The sequence below is a fragment of the Procambarus clarkii genome, chromosome 71 (assembly GCF_040958095.1).
Source record: "Procambarus clarkii isolate CNS0578487 chromosome 71, FALCON_Pclarkii_2.0, whole genome shotgun sequence".
In the NCBI taxonomy this organism is placed as follows: Eukaryota; Metazoa; Arthropoda; class Malacostraca; order Decapoda; family Cambaridae; genus Procambarus; species Procambarus clarkii.
Genome location: NC_091220.1, coordinates 9,845,949 through 9,863,890, shown reverse-complemented (window position 1 = coordinate 9,863,890; position 17,942 = coordinate 9,845,949). Strand labels below are relative to the sequence as shown.

General features: G+C 41.9%; 3 protein-coding genes across 4 annotated transcripts in view; 2 read left to right on the top strand and 1 right to left on the bottom strand.

Moving 5' to 3' along the window:
* The window catches only part of LOC123745510 (leucine-rich repeat-containing protein 40), a 124,088-nt gene extending 115,129 nt beyond the window's left edge, over positions 1 to 8,959 (top strand). The window contains exons 13-14 of one of the 2 annotated variants that reach the window (XR_011224255.1): positions 953 to 1,115; positions 1,675 to 8,959. Coding sequence is in view for 1 of the 2 variants with exons in the window: in XM_045726091.2 (XP_045582047.2) it covers positions 953 to 1,061 (109 nt within the window). In the remaining variant the exon portion in view is untranslated. Of the gene's footprint in view, positions 1 to 952 lie in introns of both variants that reach the window. The other variant, XM_045726091.2, reaches the window with a different exon arrangement.
* Positions 8,960 to 12,739: 3,780 nt separating this feature from the next.
* On the top strand, positions 12,740 to 13,318 carry LOC138356204 (uncharacterized). Its single transcript, XM_069311935.1, has one exon. It carries the CDS (start codon positions 12,740 to 12,742, stop codon positions 13,316 to 13,318), a length of 579 nt encoding a protein of 192 aa, XP_069168036.1.
* A 140-nt stretch (positions 13,319 to 13,458) lies between these two features.
* LOC123745462 (mucin-22-like) lies at positions 13,459 to 17,926 on the bottom strand. The gene is made up of 2 exons (XM_045726037.1): positions 17,897 to 17,926; positions 13,459 to 14,544 (listed from the first exon to the last, which is right to left on the bottom strand). Exons 1-2 carry the CDS (start codon positions 17,924 to 17,926, stop codon positions 13,459 to 13,461), a joined length of 1,116 nt encoding a protein of 371 aa, XP_045581993.1.
* Positions 17,927 to 17,942: the final 16 nt, after the last annotated feature.

Here is a 17,942-nt window from a genome sequence, read left to right as displayed (position 1 = left end):
ATAGGGCATGGGGAGCTGATTAAGTGGAACATCAAAATAATCAATTGAACCTCAATAGACATTCCAAGTAAAGGTAAACATGTTCATGAAAAATTTCTATATTTACTTCAATGGAGTGAAGTAATGATCACTAGAGCTAAGCGATTTAATAAAGCAGAATATATCAGATTTCTTACCTGCAGTGTCTGAACAAAGCTGTTGGAGAAAATACTAAACAAGGTAATATTTTGAAGAGGCTATTTAATTTGGAAACAACATAGAAAAAATGGAGAATGTGGAGGTATCACAGTGCTGACGAAAGAAATCTTTCTTGGGTGAGCCTTTTGTGTCTTCCTGAAACTAGTGTCTCCAGGGCGTGTTATCTACTAGGTGCCATCGGTCCCGGAGTTCTATGGCCTACCGGGAACCAGAGCCCGAACCTGGTCTTCTCACCGAGGTACAGGGAGATGTGACATTTATATATAAAGTTATTAATTTATGCCACCACCAAGAGAAGAAACTCATGCACAGGCACGGTAGAACAAGTATTACAAAAAAGTAACCTTTGTGAACTCAATGTCTGCCGGATACACTGAGAAAATAATGTGTTCAAATAAACACTGCACAAAACGTGGCAATGAACAGGACTTAGTGTAAAGTAATTTTTGTGAAACAGGAATGAGCAAATGCCATTTTGTTTGTAGTAACTTGTATAGACTACCTTATACCACACTACAATAATTTTACTAGTTTGGTGTTTTACCCCCTTGAAAGGGAAATGGGGCATTGACAAGGCTACATATTTTTGTGTCCATATACAGTTACATTGTAATGGCATGTGTATATGTAATATACATTTATGGACATAGCTTTCCTGTTTTTCAACCATTGGTGCTTTATATATTGTAGATGATACTTTTCTGAATAGATTCTTGGTAATGCATAACTTTAATCAACTTATTCAATTTCACAGGAGTTTGCAACTTCATGGAAACCCGTTTAGAGTGCCAAGAAGAGCTATTTTGGACAAAGGAACTAATGAAATCCTTGACTACCTGCGCTCAAGAATTGTTACTGAATAAATGGTAGACAACAAAGGGCTACACTAGAAGTCAAATTGTATTTAACCCTTAAAGGTCTGTTATCATCATCCGTCAATCCTGGGCTAATTGGTTATGGTCATTTGTTGATTTTAGCCATCTGACAGTTTTTATACAAAAGATGTCGATATACTTAGAATTCATCTATATGGATGCAATAGTTTAGCTAGACTCATGAAAAAATTATGTTAGAATATTAAATTGCTTACTGTGTGATAAGGTTATCTTGCACTAGTGACATGCAATTATCAATAAAGCACATTATCTTTTCTGCCAGTGTTTGAATGTATTTCACGATGACGCTGCCAGACAGAATAGCAGCAAAACACTTGTGTGTGTGTGCCAGGGACACGTTTGTGTGTTATATAGGTGCATATTTTACATTGTAGGCCCATATATATAGTGTACTCATTGTTTTTTGTCAATTATGTGTGCATAAAATAGTTATTCAATACAAAAAATATATAATGTAAACTAAAAACTGAAATGTAATGTAAACTAATATGTGAAACCAAGAACATAAAAAACCATCCAACTTGATCATTCCAACCCTTTCACCCGTACATATCTGGTGCTCATCGACCCCACCACCCAGCTATTGTGTGCACCTCACGTAACCATCGACCCCTCCACCCAGCTACTGTGTGCACCTCACGTAACCATCGACCCCACCACCCAGCTACTGTGTGCACCTCACGTAACCATCGACCCCACCACCCAGCTACTGTGTGCACCTCACATAACCATCGACCCCACCACCCAGCTACTGTGTGCACCTCACATAACCATAAAAGAAGGTTATTTTCTGGGGGGAGCCCCTTTGGCTACCTGGAACTATCCAGGCTGATGTGTATATCCCTAAACTTTGGCATCAGTCAGTGTGAATGGAGTTCTAGGCCTACCGGGGACCACGAGCCAGAACCTGGCCCTCTCAGAGAGGCAAAAGGAGCAATGGCCTATAGAGTGGCACATGGGATTTGTAGCATTCTGTATCTGCCATCGTCCGGAACAGGCACCCAAAAAGGTAAGCGCTTCAAAACAAACTTCTATTTTGGGGGTGAAAATGACTAAAATAGACAAAGGAGTGGACAGAACTCCCGCACCGCATGTCTGCGCAGTTCCCCCCTCCCTTGAAGGAGGAGCCCCCCAGACCCCCACGCAGGTGATCCAACCTGCAGTTCTTTGGCTGATGTGATTGTGGCATGGACGTGTGGCTCCCGCTTTAGACTCTGTTGTACTCTACCTTTGGTCCAGTACTGCTCTTACGGTGGCATGCGGGCAGTTAGTAATATTCACAGGTACTCGGGCTGCATGTGCTTAGGGTTCCCTTCCCGGGGTGCCCTCTAAGTACTGCCCTTGGGGATTGGGGTTATCTTCTACAAGTCATCTTGGGGTCTACCTTTTTTGGTCTTTTATTGCTCGGCGATTGACTGCCCCGAGAGTTTTGAGGGGTTTTCACCCTTGTTTACCTTGGGGTAAGTGGTAGTTTTTGCACTGGTGTGGCACGGGGTACTGCATAGCTAGTTTTCACCTATAACAGTGACCGGCTCTGTTCCTCCTGGGTACGTTGTCCTCTTGCGAGTTTTTTTTTCCCCCTTTTTGTTTTTGCTTGGTGGGGGTCTGCCTTGATGTGTCTTTTTCCAGTTATATTAGGATTTGACCTTCTGCTTTTGGTGATACCCCGTGCTTCACCCTCATGAATGGACACATCCCGGGGGGTTCAGCTTTAGCAGTTTATTTGGCAGCATTGGGTACCAGTTAGCAGTACCCTGCCTGGGCTTACTCTTAGCAATACCAATCTAGGGTCCCTGGGAAACCCCGCAGGTCCACATGGGGTCCGATGGATGAGACCCCTGGGTCTCCTCTCGCCTTGTGCGAGTTTAAGGGTTGTTCATAGTTTTTGCCTCCATCATGCTGCCTACTGGGTTGAGTTTAAGGGTTGTTCATAGTTTTTGCCTCCATCATGCTGCCTACTGGGTTGAGTTTAAGGGTTGCTCAGAGTTTTTGCCTCCATCATGCTGCCTACTGGGTTGAGTTGAGTTTAAGGGTTGCTCATAGTTTTTGCCTCCATCATGCTGCCTGCTGGGTTGGTGACACCTTTAATCCTGAGTCCTGCGAGCATTGTTGCTTGTTTGTGACTCAGTTCACCCAATCTACTGATGACATTATTTGGGTGCAGGCAGCTCGTGCATTGCAGGATAGGTTTAGGTTGCTGCAACATGCTAGGTTGGTTGCTTCCCCGGATGCCCCGAGGCTGCCCTGCTTTGCTTATAGGGAATCAGACTTGGGGGTGTTGGTCGTGTCGGCCTTGGTTCAGTCCGCACCTCCTCGTTCTTCCCCTGCCATGGTTCATTCTGTCCCCCCTCCCCCTGCTTCCGTCTCCTAAGCGTCTGAGGGCTTCGGGGTCGGGGCAGGGTTCAGAGGTTTCCGAGACTCGGGCAGTATCGAGGGTTGCCCCTTCTGGGGGTGGTGACGCAGGCATTAGTGTGGGTTCCTCCAGCCGTAGCATCGGGGTCTGACCAGTGGCCCCCTTCTCTTCCTGCTTTTCTGGCTGCTCCGGCTTTTTCTTGTGTGGCCGGGGCTTTGGAGGATGACTCGTCCCCTGGGCCTGATGTGGAGGTTCCCAGGGTTGGGGAGGGGCTGACTTGGGGGCCCCTTGGGCCCATTGAACTCCACCTGGGATTTCCAATTATCAGAGCGTTGCTTTCTGTTACAAGGAGTGGGGGTTTTCCTTCCTCCCCTCTGCGTAGGAGTTAGTTTGGGCGTCGGCCCATCCCCGGGTTTGGTTCCGTATCCCTTCGGGTTCGTTGGTTCCATCCTTCCTGTGGGTAATTTTAACCGCTTCAGCAGGAAGAACTTGCATTCGAGCCGGTTCTTCCTGCCAAGGCTTCTGGGTCCCACCAGCAGGCCTCCTTCTCTGCCTTTTCCCTAGACTCGCCTTTTCTTCAGGGGGTAGAGGGTATGGAGGACTGCTCTGCCCTGGGTCCTGGGTTGGAGGATCCCGGGGCTGGGGAGGAGTTGACCTGGGGGGCTTGGACCTCCCTTTGTTGTTGCAGGGGGAGGGATTTTCTTACCCCCCTTCCCTGTACGAGTATGATTTGGGGTCGACTCCCCCCAACCCGGTTCGGTTCTAGGTTCCGTTGGGTTCCTCGGCTCCTTCATTCCGGAGGTCTTCTCATATTTCACCTAAGGAGGTTTGGGAGGTGCTTGCTGCATACCTCCTGCATACCTCCTGCAAAACCTGGATTCTGCCTCTGTGATGGATCCATCCACGTTTGAGTTGGTTCTTCTTCAATGTATTGACTGTGTTTGGAGGTTCCATAGTCTTTCTGGCTGGCAGACTGCCCATTCTTTTCTTTGGGGCATGGCACGGGTTTTGTCTGACCTGCATGCTTGAATGGCAGTAAACTTCTACCGTTCTTCAGGTTTACCCGGGGGGCGAGTTTGAGTGCCTTAATGTGTGCTTGTTTGTCCCTGTCCTTCCTCGTGATGTTGGCCTTGTGCTGCTGCACGTGCAGGTTCTTACCCTTTAGGTATCTTCGGTTGCTGAGGATTTGTGCACCCATGAGCATTTGGCTTCAGTCTTGTGCTTCTTTTCCCTTCTAGAGAATGAATAATAATATATCTCCATAAGAATAGAGATATGGAGTCATTGAATGCCAGGCCTTCGTCTGGTGCGCTGGCCACAGCGGCTAGAGAGTCTGCAGCACTGTTGAGGCTGTTTGCGCTGATTCTCAAGGACACAGTGTCTCGCCTCACGTGCCGTCAAGCTGTACTTGCTTTTTCTTTAGAATCTGCCTGGGCCCTGACTCTTGGGTTTTTGTTGCTGTTTGTGGAGACTGTTGTCACGCAGTTTTTGCAGGTGGCTTCATCTAGTTGTCGTCCTCTGTCAGCCTTGTTGCTTCTTCGGGGGTGCCCGTTCTCGGCCTTCTCGGAAGGGTCGTGCCAGGGCTCGGGATTCCTCCGGTCAGGGTGGTCCATTCGTGTCAGCTTATGAGCCAGTGATTCTTTCGGAGCCGGCGTCGTCTGGTCGGCGCAATGATCGCTCTGCTTGTCGGTTGTTAGGGGCGTCGACCTCTTTGCGGGTCGCCCTGTTGATGGAGCCATTGGTGGGGGGGAGGCTTGCTCTGTTTGCTCATGCTTGGGCCCACGATTCGTAGGCGTTTTTGGGTCATCTCTTCAGGCCTTTGGTGGCGTTGGATGGTACCTCCTCCATTGGTGGGTTTGGGGCTAGTGGGGCAGGCTTCTTCCCCTTCGCTCCATCGGGTCATCTCGGAGTGGGTGTGTTTGGGCATTGTCGAAAAGACCCCATCCCTCAGGTGGGTTTCCCACCTGTTTCCAGTACCGAAACGGGACTGTGCAGATCTATGGTTCATTCTGGACTTGTCCTGTCTGAACCCCTGGATTTCTTGCCCCTTCTTTCAGATGACCACTGTCTCAGGTCCGACTTCTGTTGGGGCCGGATTCCTCGATAGTGTCCCCTGGACCTCAGGGACGCGTATTGGCATGTTTCCATTCATCCGGGGTTCAGGGACTGGTTATGTTTCGTGGTGAGGCATCAGGCTTACCAATTTTGTTGCCTTGTTTTTGCATTGAATCTGACACCTCACGTATTCACGAGTCTTACCGGGGTTGTAGTGACCTGTCTGCATCTGCTAGGGGTTCTGGCCTACCTCTACTGCTGACTGGTGTGGGCTACCAGCTGGTCTGCTTGTCTGCTCGCCACGGGTGTGGTTCTTTCCTAGGTCACCGGGTTCGGGTTCCTGGTGAACTGGAGGAAGTCCCATCTGGTTCCATCCCAGGTTTGGACGTAGCTGGGTTTTGTCTGGGACTCTGTCTCTTGCGATCGCTGGGTTCGACCTCCGTGTGCCTTACATCTGTTGCCTTCTCTCAATGTGTTCACGGATGCATCATCTCTCGGCTGGGGATTTGTGACCAGTGCTCACCAGGCCGGCCAGTGACGGTTATCTTGAGAGGGATATCTTGAGATGATTTCGGGGCTAAGTGTCCCCGTTGCCTGGTCCTCGACCAGGTGTCCTTTTTGTTACACACCCCCAGGAAGCAGCCCATAGCAGCTGTCTAACTCCCAGGTATCTATTTATTACTGGGTAACAGGTGCATCAGGGTTAAAGGAAGTAAAACAAAACCTCTTGAAATACCTGAGGTAAGGCACCTAATCTTGATGGTCCAGCCTCAAAAGAATGAAGTCCTGAATACACCACAGATGCAGCTAGGCAGCACTAGGGTGCACCCAGGGAAGTAATTCTGAATGCATGCAGTTGTAGGCACAAGTTGAGCCAGGTCCATGAAACAAGCTGGATGAAAACATGTTCATGAAGCTTGCTAAAAATCTGAAGAATACCGAACAAATGGTCCGACAGGATGCACAAGTCAAAGGATCGCCAGCAGTTAGCTTGATGCAGTGGAACCCATGCGATTGGTTGGCGACCCATAATCACTACAGCAGACACCCATAGCTGACCACTTCAGCGACACAATTGTCTTGGGAGATCTCTGAAGCTCTGAGACCCCTTGTGGCAGTAGTTTAGTACTAATGAGTTCAAGCTCAATTCAAGTATCATTTGTTTATATAGTTTGGGGCAGCCCATCCTCGCATACAAGGATCCAAGCTCGTTAATCCAGCTGCCAAACCCCCCCGTTTATGAATGGAAAGTGGTCTACACACGATTCACAACTGATGATGTCCGAACACTTCTGGATCAAGTGCTTCGCTTACATAATCTTTTCGAACCACAATTCTATAAATGCTTCACCCTGTACTTCAAATATGTCAACAGAACCTAAACACCTAACCTAACCTAAGCCTAACTATACATAGAATTTTTATGTATGTTAATATTAATTTATATATGAAAACAAACCAACGTTGAATACACAGTATGTTAAAATTGACGAATGCGTCTGGGGAGGACGGCCACTGCTTTAAACAGCCTAGTGTTGTTGGGGAGGAAGGTTGTTGAGGACAGGTTGTTTGGGGAGGTCAGTTGGCAATTTGTTGGACTTTGGTTCTTTTGAATCCAGCAGTGGTCTCTGTTAGTGCATTGACTTTCTGGATGCTTTCCCGAATGGGTGGTGAAGTGTCACCTGCTCTCAGCACATCTGAGATGGAAGGGAGTCAGGTTCTGGTCCCCGGAAGGCCAAACTCTGCGACTAATGTGACAGTTTTAGGAAGCCACAAGAGTTTCCTCCAGAAACTGTTTGTAGTTTTTCTCCAATATTGAACAAATTATTCTACATTCTTAATGATATACTGGTAGGTAGAAATAACAAGTCTTCTCTTCTTACAAATACTGTATTGTAATAAACAACACAAAGCTAAATAGTAACTTGAGATGTGCAGTTGTAACCTTGGTGCAGATAAAATGTTGTAGAGGGTGCCACAGCCAAAGGGGTAACAATGTATGCTAGAAACCTAAATGTCATTGTGAATTGTAGTTTGTTAAAGCTTAAATTATAACTGGAAATAGTAAAATTATGTATTATTTCTCTAAAGCAACATAATTTGGTATTTTATCTGATTTAATTATTTTCTATCAGAATGTTTCTTTTCACTTATAAAGGATGTATGACAATTTTTGTGTTAAGTCATGGCATTTAAGGTACAATTAGACAAGTTCCTGCTGGGAGTGTCGGACCAACCAAACTGTAATAGACGTATGCCCATTCCAAGCAACAGCCTTTAAGACAAGGTTATCAGACGACTCCAAGTTTATAAATGCTGTATTTTCCGGCTTGTAAGACCCCACCCCTGCTTAACTTGCACTCAGGGAGCCGGTCGGCCGAGCGGACAGCACGCGGGACTTGTGAGCCTGTGGTCCTGGGTTCGATCCCAGGCGCTGGCGAGAAACAATGGGCAGAGTTTCTTTCACCCTATGCCCCTGTTACCTAGCCATAAAATAGGTACCTGGGTGTTAGTCAGCTGTCACGGGCTGCTTCCTGGGGGTGGAGGCCTGGTCGAGGACCGGACCGCGGGGACACTAAAAAGCCCCGAAATCATCTCAAGATAACCTCAAGATACTCATATATTATAAGGATATTTTGTGAATTTTGAATGTGTTTAATCTTTCATTTATTGAAACTGATTTTAAACCACAGCTGCCCATTACTATGTTCTTACATGCAGACTGCAACATCCAGCTTGAATATCATGATATATTAATGTGCCCTAGCTATCAGCTGGAAAATATGGTAAGTTTTTTTTCAGCATTATTGCTATTTTATGTATATAATAATAAAGAGAGAGATGGCCCACTTGGTATTCAGCCACAATTAGTATAATACAAGTGTAAAACGTGATACAGTATATGTGCCTCTAATTACAAGGGGTGCAATTTATGGAAATATCTAAGTATATACTGGCATAAAATGTAGAGTGTAGGTTAATAAGAATGTATTTATTCATGTGCACCTAAGGCATACACTGTGTATGTGTACACCATTCTTTTTCTCATTTTCAAATTTCATAATAATTTGAATTGAATATTCTGATATGCAAAATGTGTTCAAAGAATTTAAAGGAGAAAGAAACAGTTGTAGCCAAGCCAATAATAGTCACCTGCGAGTAGCATGTCCTGCACTAAATATATTATGAATTTCACTTGTTTTTGTATTGTAAATAATAGACAAATGGTATTGCTATTACTCTTATGTGTCTTAAGCACAAATTTTTAGTACCCATGTTTATTTTCTTTAACTTGCTTTTTTAACACATCTGTGATATTGCAGTTTTAGGCTTTATATAAAGATGATTTTTTTTACTTGGATACAAATATTTAACTAGGATATTTGCTCAACAATGACCTGTATCTGTTCTCTTTAACTGCTCTTCATATAAAAAAGTAATTAAATTGTCAAAATAATTATTTCTCTCCTGATTCCACGTATGACTAACCATCCTGTGAGATGGGGATATTAGGTGATTTTTTTCATTATCAGGGGAAAGTACCAAGCAATTACAACTTTTATAGCACTTGGAAGGGGTCAGGATAAGGATTTAGGATGAGATGGGGGGGGGGGGGAAGGTGCAACCCGTTCTCGCACAAGACAGCTCATATGTAACTAAATGCTTATAGTCTCTATGCTGCTAATGAATAAGTACCTATGTGGTATATTCTCAGTTATATTTTTTTCAAGGCACTAGCTCTTCCTCATGTACTAATGAACGTCTCACAGTACCCGTCCATCGTCGTAGACAGCAGAATAGTCAGCAGAATAGCAGAATAGTCCATGCTCTTAGAATATTATGGATAAGCTACATCCTATTGAAGGCTCGTAGTTTTCTTTTGAGAAATTCAAATTCAAATGTTTTTTCAGGTAAAGTACATACAAGGTGTGATACAAATATTGATGAGTTTATAGATAGAGCTAGTACATACAATGCCTAAAGCCACTATTACGCAAAACGTTTTGGGCAGCAAAACACTAAAGACACTAAAGACTAAAACTTAATACTAATTGAGATTAAAGTATAAAGTGTGTCCAGAAAATAAAAAAGGGGGGGTTCATGGCAGAAAAACAGCAAAAAATGCAGTTTGGTCGACAAACAGCATTGTTTAAAAATAGCAGACATGAGTTGACATTATAGGGGTAAGGTAGGTTACAGAGAGTTAATTAGGTAGTGCTTAGCTTTTATCTTAAACTGGAATTGCCATCTACTTTGTTACAAATTTGGGTATTGTTAATCCTGAAATTTATTTGATTTGAGGATTTATTGCCAAACAAAATATAGAAAGTTTTGTCAATGTTAAGGGTGAGTTTGTTGGCAGTTAGTCAAAGATGGACTTTATTTAGCTCAGTATTTACTGTGACATTTAGAGCAAGGGGGTCAGGACTGGAGTAAATGAAGGTTGTGTCGTCAGCAAATAGAATTGGTTTGAGGTGTTGGGAGGCATTTGGAAGGTCATTAATGTAGATGAGAAAGAGGAGAGGGCCAAGTATGCTGCCCTGAGGAACACCAATGTTGATGGGTAGGGTGGGAGAAATTGAATTATTCACAGAAACATATTGGAGCCTGTCAGTAAGGTAGGATTTGAGGTATTGCAGGGAGTGTCCTCTGACTCCATAATGATGTAATTTAAGAAGAAGGTTTTGGTGGTTGACAGTGTCAAAAGCCTTACGCAGGTCCACAAATAACCCAACAGGGAACTCATTTTTATCAAGAGCTGCATGTATAAAGTTAATAATAATAATAATAATTTATTTAGGAACAGTACAGTACATACATAGTTGCAGCGTTAAAGTACAAACATTCTGTTTGATTTAAAGATAGAGGTAGTACATACAATACCTAAAGCCACTAGTACGCACAGCGTTTCGGGCAAAGTGAGGTGGGGAAAAAAACAGACTAAAACTTAATAGTAATTGAGCTTAAAAAATAAAATAAATAATAAAAGAAAAATAATAATAAAATTCAATAAATAAAAATAAAATATATATATATAAATAAATATAAAATAAATATAAAAAATATAACACAATTTAACAAATAAAAATAAAATTAAAAATAATAATAAAATATTAGTTGTACTCAGTAAATTATAATAAGCGCTATAAAATATTGCATAGAATAAGAGTGCTTCACCAATCAACATTATATACACTAGTTTGTGCTTTGAAAATCAATGAAGAAATGAAGATTGCATTGTAGGAACATCAACAGAAAACGATGTTACGTTGGAATGCCTTTGGGGTAAACTACTGCAAACAGGACGGTGAGGTGTCTACTACCAACTGTATTGATTGATTGATTTATATACAGGAAGGTACATTGGGTTAGAGAGAATACATAGCATAGTATTTACAATCTTGTAAAGCCACTAGTACGCGCAGCGTTTCGGGCAGGTCCTTAATCTAACAGATAATTTTAAGTAGGCAAATTCTAGCGGAATTAATAAAATGATAACAGATACATTGCACGAAAAAAAATGAGATGGGAGAGAATAGTAAGTATATTAAAGCTCACTGGTATACTAAAGCTCTGGTTGATTACATTGACAACTTGATTGGTAATTTAGACAAGATTAATAGGCACCATACAGCAGATTGACAGCACATATAAGACAGCCATGATCACAATGGTAAAGTTGTTTGGATTGGGTACAAGATTGGGAGATTGGGTAGCAAATGATACAGTGTAATTTAAAGCAAAAGGTAAAAACTATGAAGATGAAATTAGGTACTTTTTAGTTTTGTTTTTGAATGACGCAAAAGTTGGGCAGCTTTTCAATTCATTAGGGAGAGAGTTCCATAGATTAGGTCCCTTTATTTGCATAGTTTACACAGATTAAGTTTGACTCTGGGTATATCAAAGAGATATTTATTTCTGGTGTGGTGATAATGGGTCCTATTACATCTGTCCAGGGAGAGTTTCAGAGCAGGATTTGCATTTTTTTCCAAAAATGCAGTGGTAACATCTAGAAGTCTGCTAACATTATTGGACTAATATGGGCTCCTCAATGTATTTTACAACTTTCCTGTAGCCTAGTCCTTGCACAAAAATTCTTTCCGGAGCCTCACCCTTTACCAAGGCAACAACCTGGCTTTGTTTTTCACCACGAACACTGTTCCTCTTTACCCAAACAACACTATCATTGTTGAGAGGATAATCAGGATCCAAATAAGTTGGATACTTAAAAACTATGACCTTGTTGTGCATCATACCTTCTTCCGGAGTAACCATCACAATATTCTCAAACCCATCCGTAGTCAGGTGTTCCACGGCCTCTTTTGTCCCAACTGTTATGTAGGGCCGGTGAGCACCCTCCTTGAATAGTGGTTCATATTAAAAAAATCCTTAGCCAAACGAACCGTCCACTCCAGCTTTTGATGAAAGTTCCATTGACATTAGTCAGGAAGGTGATAATATCGTGCTCTTCTTTTCATGTGAGGAAGAGCTAGACAAACTCTTGACTAACGATCCCATACTTCCCAAGGATCACCACCTATATCCTCACGTCAGTTCGTGGCCGGAAGAACTTTCTGCAAGCAGGACCAGCCATTGGATCGCTGACCGACTGCAACAAAAGATGATAGACAATATCGAGGACGAAAATCCGAGCCTGGGGTGTATTCAACCTAGAGTTCTGCAACACCGACAAATCATCAATGAAGATTACTTTCACCACCATAGCTGCGGCCACCCAGGCTGCCACACAAGGTTTCTACTGCTTCGGCTTACAAAATACCACCCCACCAAGTAAAAAAGAAACGATACCATGAGATCCAGCAGTGCTTTAAGTGCTACGAGCTCTCCCACCCGACCAACAAGTGTCAGCACCCTGTCCAGAGGTGCAGCCTGTGCGCACTGGACCATCACTACTCCATATGCAAGGCAACAGCCCATCACTGCTTGCTCTGTGATGGCAATCACCCCGCAATTTCCTACCGCTGCCCCCGCCGACAGGACTACATCACGGCCCAGGTTGAAGCCATGAGAAATAACCCTTCCACCTCCGCGATCAGAGCCCCAGGCACTCAACCCACCACCTCAGCTCCCACCAACTGACCAGAAGACTTTCCAGTCTTACCAAAGAGTGGCACCTCCAGCCAGGCGACCCAGTCTTCACAATGGGGACCCAAGGCCCCACAGGCTCCTTCACAGCATCACAGCTCCCCCTGCATCACTTGCAGGCATTAGTATTATGCAGGAAGGTCTTATTAGAGAAGCAGAAAATCTTGCCGGACCAGACAACCACCGTTTTGTCAGTGAACCGAACTTATTATACCTAGCCAATGGCCTGGATCCCATCATTGTCCCTGGCGCAAGTTTCACTGCTTCAACTACCACTCCGGAGACTACCACCAGGACGACCACCAGGTCGATATCAACACAGACTCCAGAACCACCCATGACCCGGACGACACAAACAGAGGTAATTCCCTCTCCAGCTCCCAACACTGCCACCATCACCATCTCAACAGCCGCGCCAGCACACGTGCTGTCTACACATGCTAACAGCACCATCAACACTCCTGAAACAGCTTCTACCACCAGACCACGACGCCTGAGTCTACCTCAGGCTGCGAGGCGTAAGACGATAACACCAACTACGGAGGTTACGGACTCCTCAGACCAGGACATCTTAGTAGGAGCTCTACCGCTGCACCACAAATACGACACCTACTCGGTACAAGACCTCCTCGTGGAGGCTCATCACCAAACTCCAACGACAGCTCGGCTCAGTCAAAGACAAAACAGAAAACCTGGAGGTCTACACTAACCCCATAACTGGTACAGCCAGCCCTCCAGGACTGATATCCACCATCATGACCACCTTCCATCAGCTGATCTCTAGTATCAGTTATTGATACAGATAATGGCTCCAAAGAGCCTCCACTTACGGGATCACCATAGCCCGTGCTACTGGAACTTTTTGTTCTGAGAAGCTGAATCTAATACATCAACAACATCAATAGTTTCAAGTCCTGTGTTAAAGTCTGGCTGTGTTTCAAGTCCTGTGTTAAAGTCTGGCTGTGTTTCAAGTCCTGTGTTAAAGTCTGGCTGTGTTTCAAGTCCTGTGTTAAAGTCTGGCTGTGTTTCAAGTCCTGTGTTAAAGTCTGGCTGTGTTTCAAGTCCTGTGTTAAAGTCTGGCTGTGTTTCAAGTCCTGTGTTAAAGTCTGGCTGTGTTTCAAGTCCTGTGTTAAAGTCTGGCTGTGTTTCAAGTCCTGTGTTAAAGTCTGGCTGTGTTTCAAGTCCTGTGTTAAAGTCTGGCTGTGTTTCAAGTCCTGTGTTAAAGTCTGGCTGTGTTTCAAGTCCTGTGTTAAAGTCTGGCTGTGTTTCAAGTCCTGTGTTAAAGTCTGGCTGTGTTTCAAGTCCTGTGTTAAAGTCTGGCTGTGTTTCAAGTCCTGTGTTAAAGTCTGGCTGTGTTTCAAGTCCTGTGTTAAAGTCTGGCTGTGTTTCAAGTCCTGTGTTAAAGTCTGGCTGTGTTTCAAGTCCTGTGTTAAAGTCTGGCTGTGTTTCAAGTCCTGTGTTAAAGTCTGGCTGTGTTTCAAGTCCTGTGTTAAAGTCTGGCTGTGTTTCAAGTCCTGTGTTAAAGTCTGGCTGTGTTTCAAGTCCTGTGTTAAAGTCTGGCTGTGTTTCAAGTCCTGTGTTAAAGTCTGGCTGTGTTTCAAGTCCTGTGTTAAAGTCTGGCTGTGTTTCAAGTCCTGTGTTAAAGTCTGGCTGTGTTTCAAGTCCTGTGTTAAAGTCTGGCTGTGTTTCAAGTCCTGTGTTAAAGTCTGGCTGTGTTTCAAGTCCTGTGTTAAAGTCTGGCTGTGTTTCAAGTCCTGTGTTAAAGTCTGGCTGTGTTTCAAGTCCTGTGTTAAAGTCTGGCTGTGTTTCAAGTCCTGTGTTAAAGTCTGGCTGTGTTTCAAGTCCTGTGTTAAAGTCTGGCTGTGTTTCAAGTCCTGTGTTAAAGTCTGGCTGTGTTTCAAGTCCTGTGTTAAAGTCTGGCTGTGTTTCTGTTAACTTATAAACAGTTGCAAATGCTCAGTATTTGTCAACCATTATGTCAGTTTTAGCACTAACAAACGTGGCCAATTAATGGCTTGCGAGAACGTGTACAAGTATATCTCTCTGATCACTTAGCTTGTTGCTGCCCACGTAACTAATAATATTAATGACTCGTGTTTACACAACAAAATGTAAGTCATTAATAAAGTCATCATAAATAGCCTGAAGTTTTAATAAACCTACATCAATTGCAATCGTTTAATAAAGTGCCTAATTGGCATAAAAAAAATACCTAAGCTTGTTAATAAAAAAATTACAAATATATACACACCTCACTAAGGTGTTAAATAATAATTTAATATATGAAAATTCCTGAAAATTTTATATAAATTTTACAAAATTCTTTAACAAAATTCTAAAATAAAAAATTTTGTGCAATGATATTAAAAAGTAAAAAAAAATTATCGTTTAATGAAGTTTATTTGCAATTTCTTGTATAAAATAATATGGATTAACTTTTTATATTTTGTTTCAGTGAATATATCCTAAAATATTATCAAAAGATGTTTACTTCTTGTTGATTCTTTGAGTATATCCACAGTTTCCATAGTTGTATATACTATATATTTTTGTCATAACTAAAGTATATAGTTTTAGTTTAGTTCATTTATTATGCACCCCATACCCATCTTGTGGGGGGTAGTGGAGAGGGTTACAGAGGCACATAATGGGCTCAGGGACTGAACCCCACAATTCATTTAGCTAAGCAAGTTACAATCTTGATGAGCTAGTTACAAAATACAATATGTCATCACATCAACAATGGGTTCGAGATCGACCTCAAGTACAGGTTCTAAATTAAGCAACTGACATATATACATACTAGTTAGTCAAAATGTGTATGTGTATATATATTTAGGAAAGACTTGGGTAAATACTGGTTCAGTAACAGGGTTGTTGATTTGTGGAACCAATTGCCGCGTAACATTGTGGAGGTGGGGTCCCTCGATTGTTTCAAGCGCGGGTTGGACATGTATATGAGTAGGATTGGGTGGTTATAAATAGGAGCTGCCTCGTATGGGCCAATAGGCCTTCTGCAGTTGCCTTTGTTCTTATGTTCTAATGTTCATATGCCCATATACGCACCATGCATAGTAGTCTCTAAATACATGAGGAATATAGATATAATGTTATTTTGATTATCCATTTATTATTTAGCTCAATTTGATCATTATTACATTTTTTACAACTGATTTTCCTTAGTAATTTGTTGAGAAAACACGATGATAGGTTTGATATTTGAGGTGGCTGTATCTCAGTAAATATGGCTGTATAGGCGTTAATATTTAAAATTAGCAAAGAAAGACTTAACAGAAAAAAATGTAAATTGCTGTGGTAAACACAATGGTACCATTTTCAAAACGATTCTATGGCTGGTTTTGATTTTGAGTTTTGTGAAAAATGACGATTTCGCCCGGGCTCGGATTCTTTGCAGGCGGCGGGCTGTATGTACCCCCTCTTTGTCTTCGTCCGCTGGTCAAGTTTTTATTACTTGAATTAATCATTGCCTATCTTCTATATCTATAAAATAAGGATGACTGTCTGTGTAAGGTAAAAGGTACGTAAGTACCATAGAGGTACGTATGTACATAAGTACCAAACACATATCCATATATGTACCATACTCATATCCATATATGTACCATACTCATGCCCATATAAGTGTCATACATATGCCCATATAAGAACAATATATATGCCCATTGAGGTACCATACAAAAGTTCTTATAAGCAACATACATATGCCCAAATACGTACCATACTTATGCCCTTATAAAGAACAATATATATGTTTTTATATCTATCATACATATATCCTTTTAACTACCATACATATGCCCTTATAAGTACCATACCTGCCCATATAAGTACCATTCATATGCCAATATAAGTACCATACATATGCCTATATAAGTAGCATACATATGCCCATATACGCACCATGCATAGTAGTCTCTTAGTATATGAGGAATATAGATATAATGTTATTTTGATTATCCATTTATTGTTTAGCTCATTTTAATTATTATTACATTTATTACAACTTATTTTCCTTAGTAATTTGTTGAGAAAACACGATGATAGGTTTGATATTTGAGGTGGCTGTATCTCAGTAAATATGGCTGTATAGGCGTTAATATTTAAAATTAGCAAAGAAAGACTTTATATAAAGAAATGTAAATTGCTGTGGTAAACACAATGGTACCATTTTCAAAACGATTCTATGGCTGGTTTTGATTTTGAGTTTTGTGAAAAATGACGATTTTGCCCGGGCTCGGATTCTTTGCAGGCGGCGGGCTGTATGTACCCCCTCTTTGTCTTCGTCCGCTGGTCAAGTTTTTATTACTTGAATTAATCATTGCCTATCTTCTATATCTATAAAATAAGGATGACTGTCTGTGTAAGGTAAAAGGTACGTAAGTACCATAGAGGTACGTATGTACATAAGTACCAAATACATATCCATATATGTACCATACTCATGCCCATATCAGTGTCATACATATGCCCATATAAGAACAATATATATGCCCATTGAGGTACCATACAAAAGTTCTTATAAGCAACATACATATGCCCAAATACGTACCATACTTATGCCCTTATAAAGAACAATATATATGATTTTATATCTATCATACATATATCCTTTTAACTACCATACATATGCCCTTATAAGTACCATACTTGCCCATATAAGTACCATTCATATGCCAATATAAGTACCATACATATGCCTATATAAGTAGCATACATATGCCCATATACGCACCATGCATAGTAGTCTCTTAGTATATGAGGAATATAGATATAATGTTATTTTCATTATCCATTTATTGTTTAGCTCATTTTAATTATTATTACATTTTTTACAACTGATTTTGCTTAGTAATTTGTTGAGAAAACACGATGATAGGTTTGATATTTGAGGTGGCTGTATCTCAGTAAATATGGCTGTATAGGCGTTAATATTTAAAATTAGCAAAGAAAGACTTTACAGAAAGAAATGTAAATTGCTGTGGTAAACACAATGGTACCATTTTCAAAACGATTCTATGGCTGGTTTTGATTTTGAGTTTTGTGAAAAATGACGATTTTGCCCGGGCTCGGATTCTTTGCAGGCGGCGGGCTGTATGTACCCCCTCTTTGTCTTCGTCCGCTGGTCAAGTTTTTATTACTTGAATTAATCATTGCCTATCTTCTATATCTATAAAATAAGGATGACTGTCTGTGTAAGGTAAAAGGTACGTAAGTACCATAGAGGTACGTATGTACATAAGTACCAAATACATATCCATATATGTACCATACTCATGCCCATATCAGTGTCATACATCTGCCCATATAAGAAC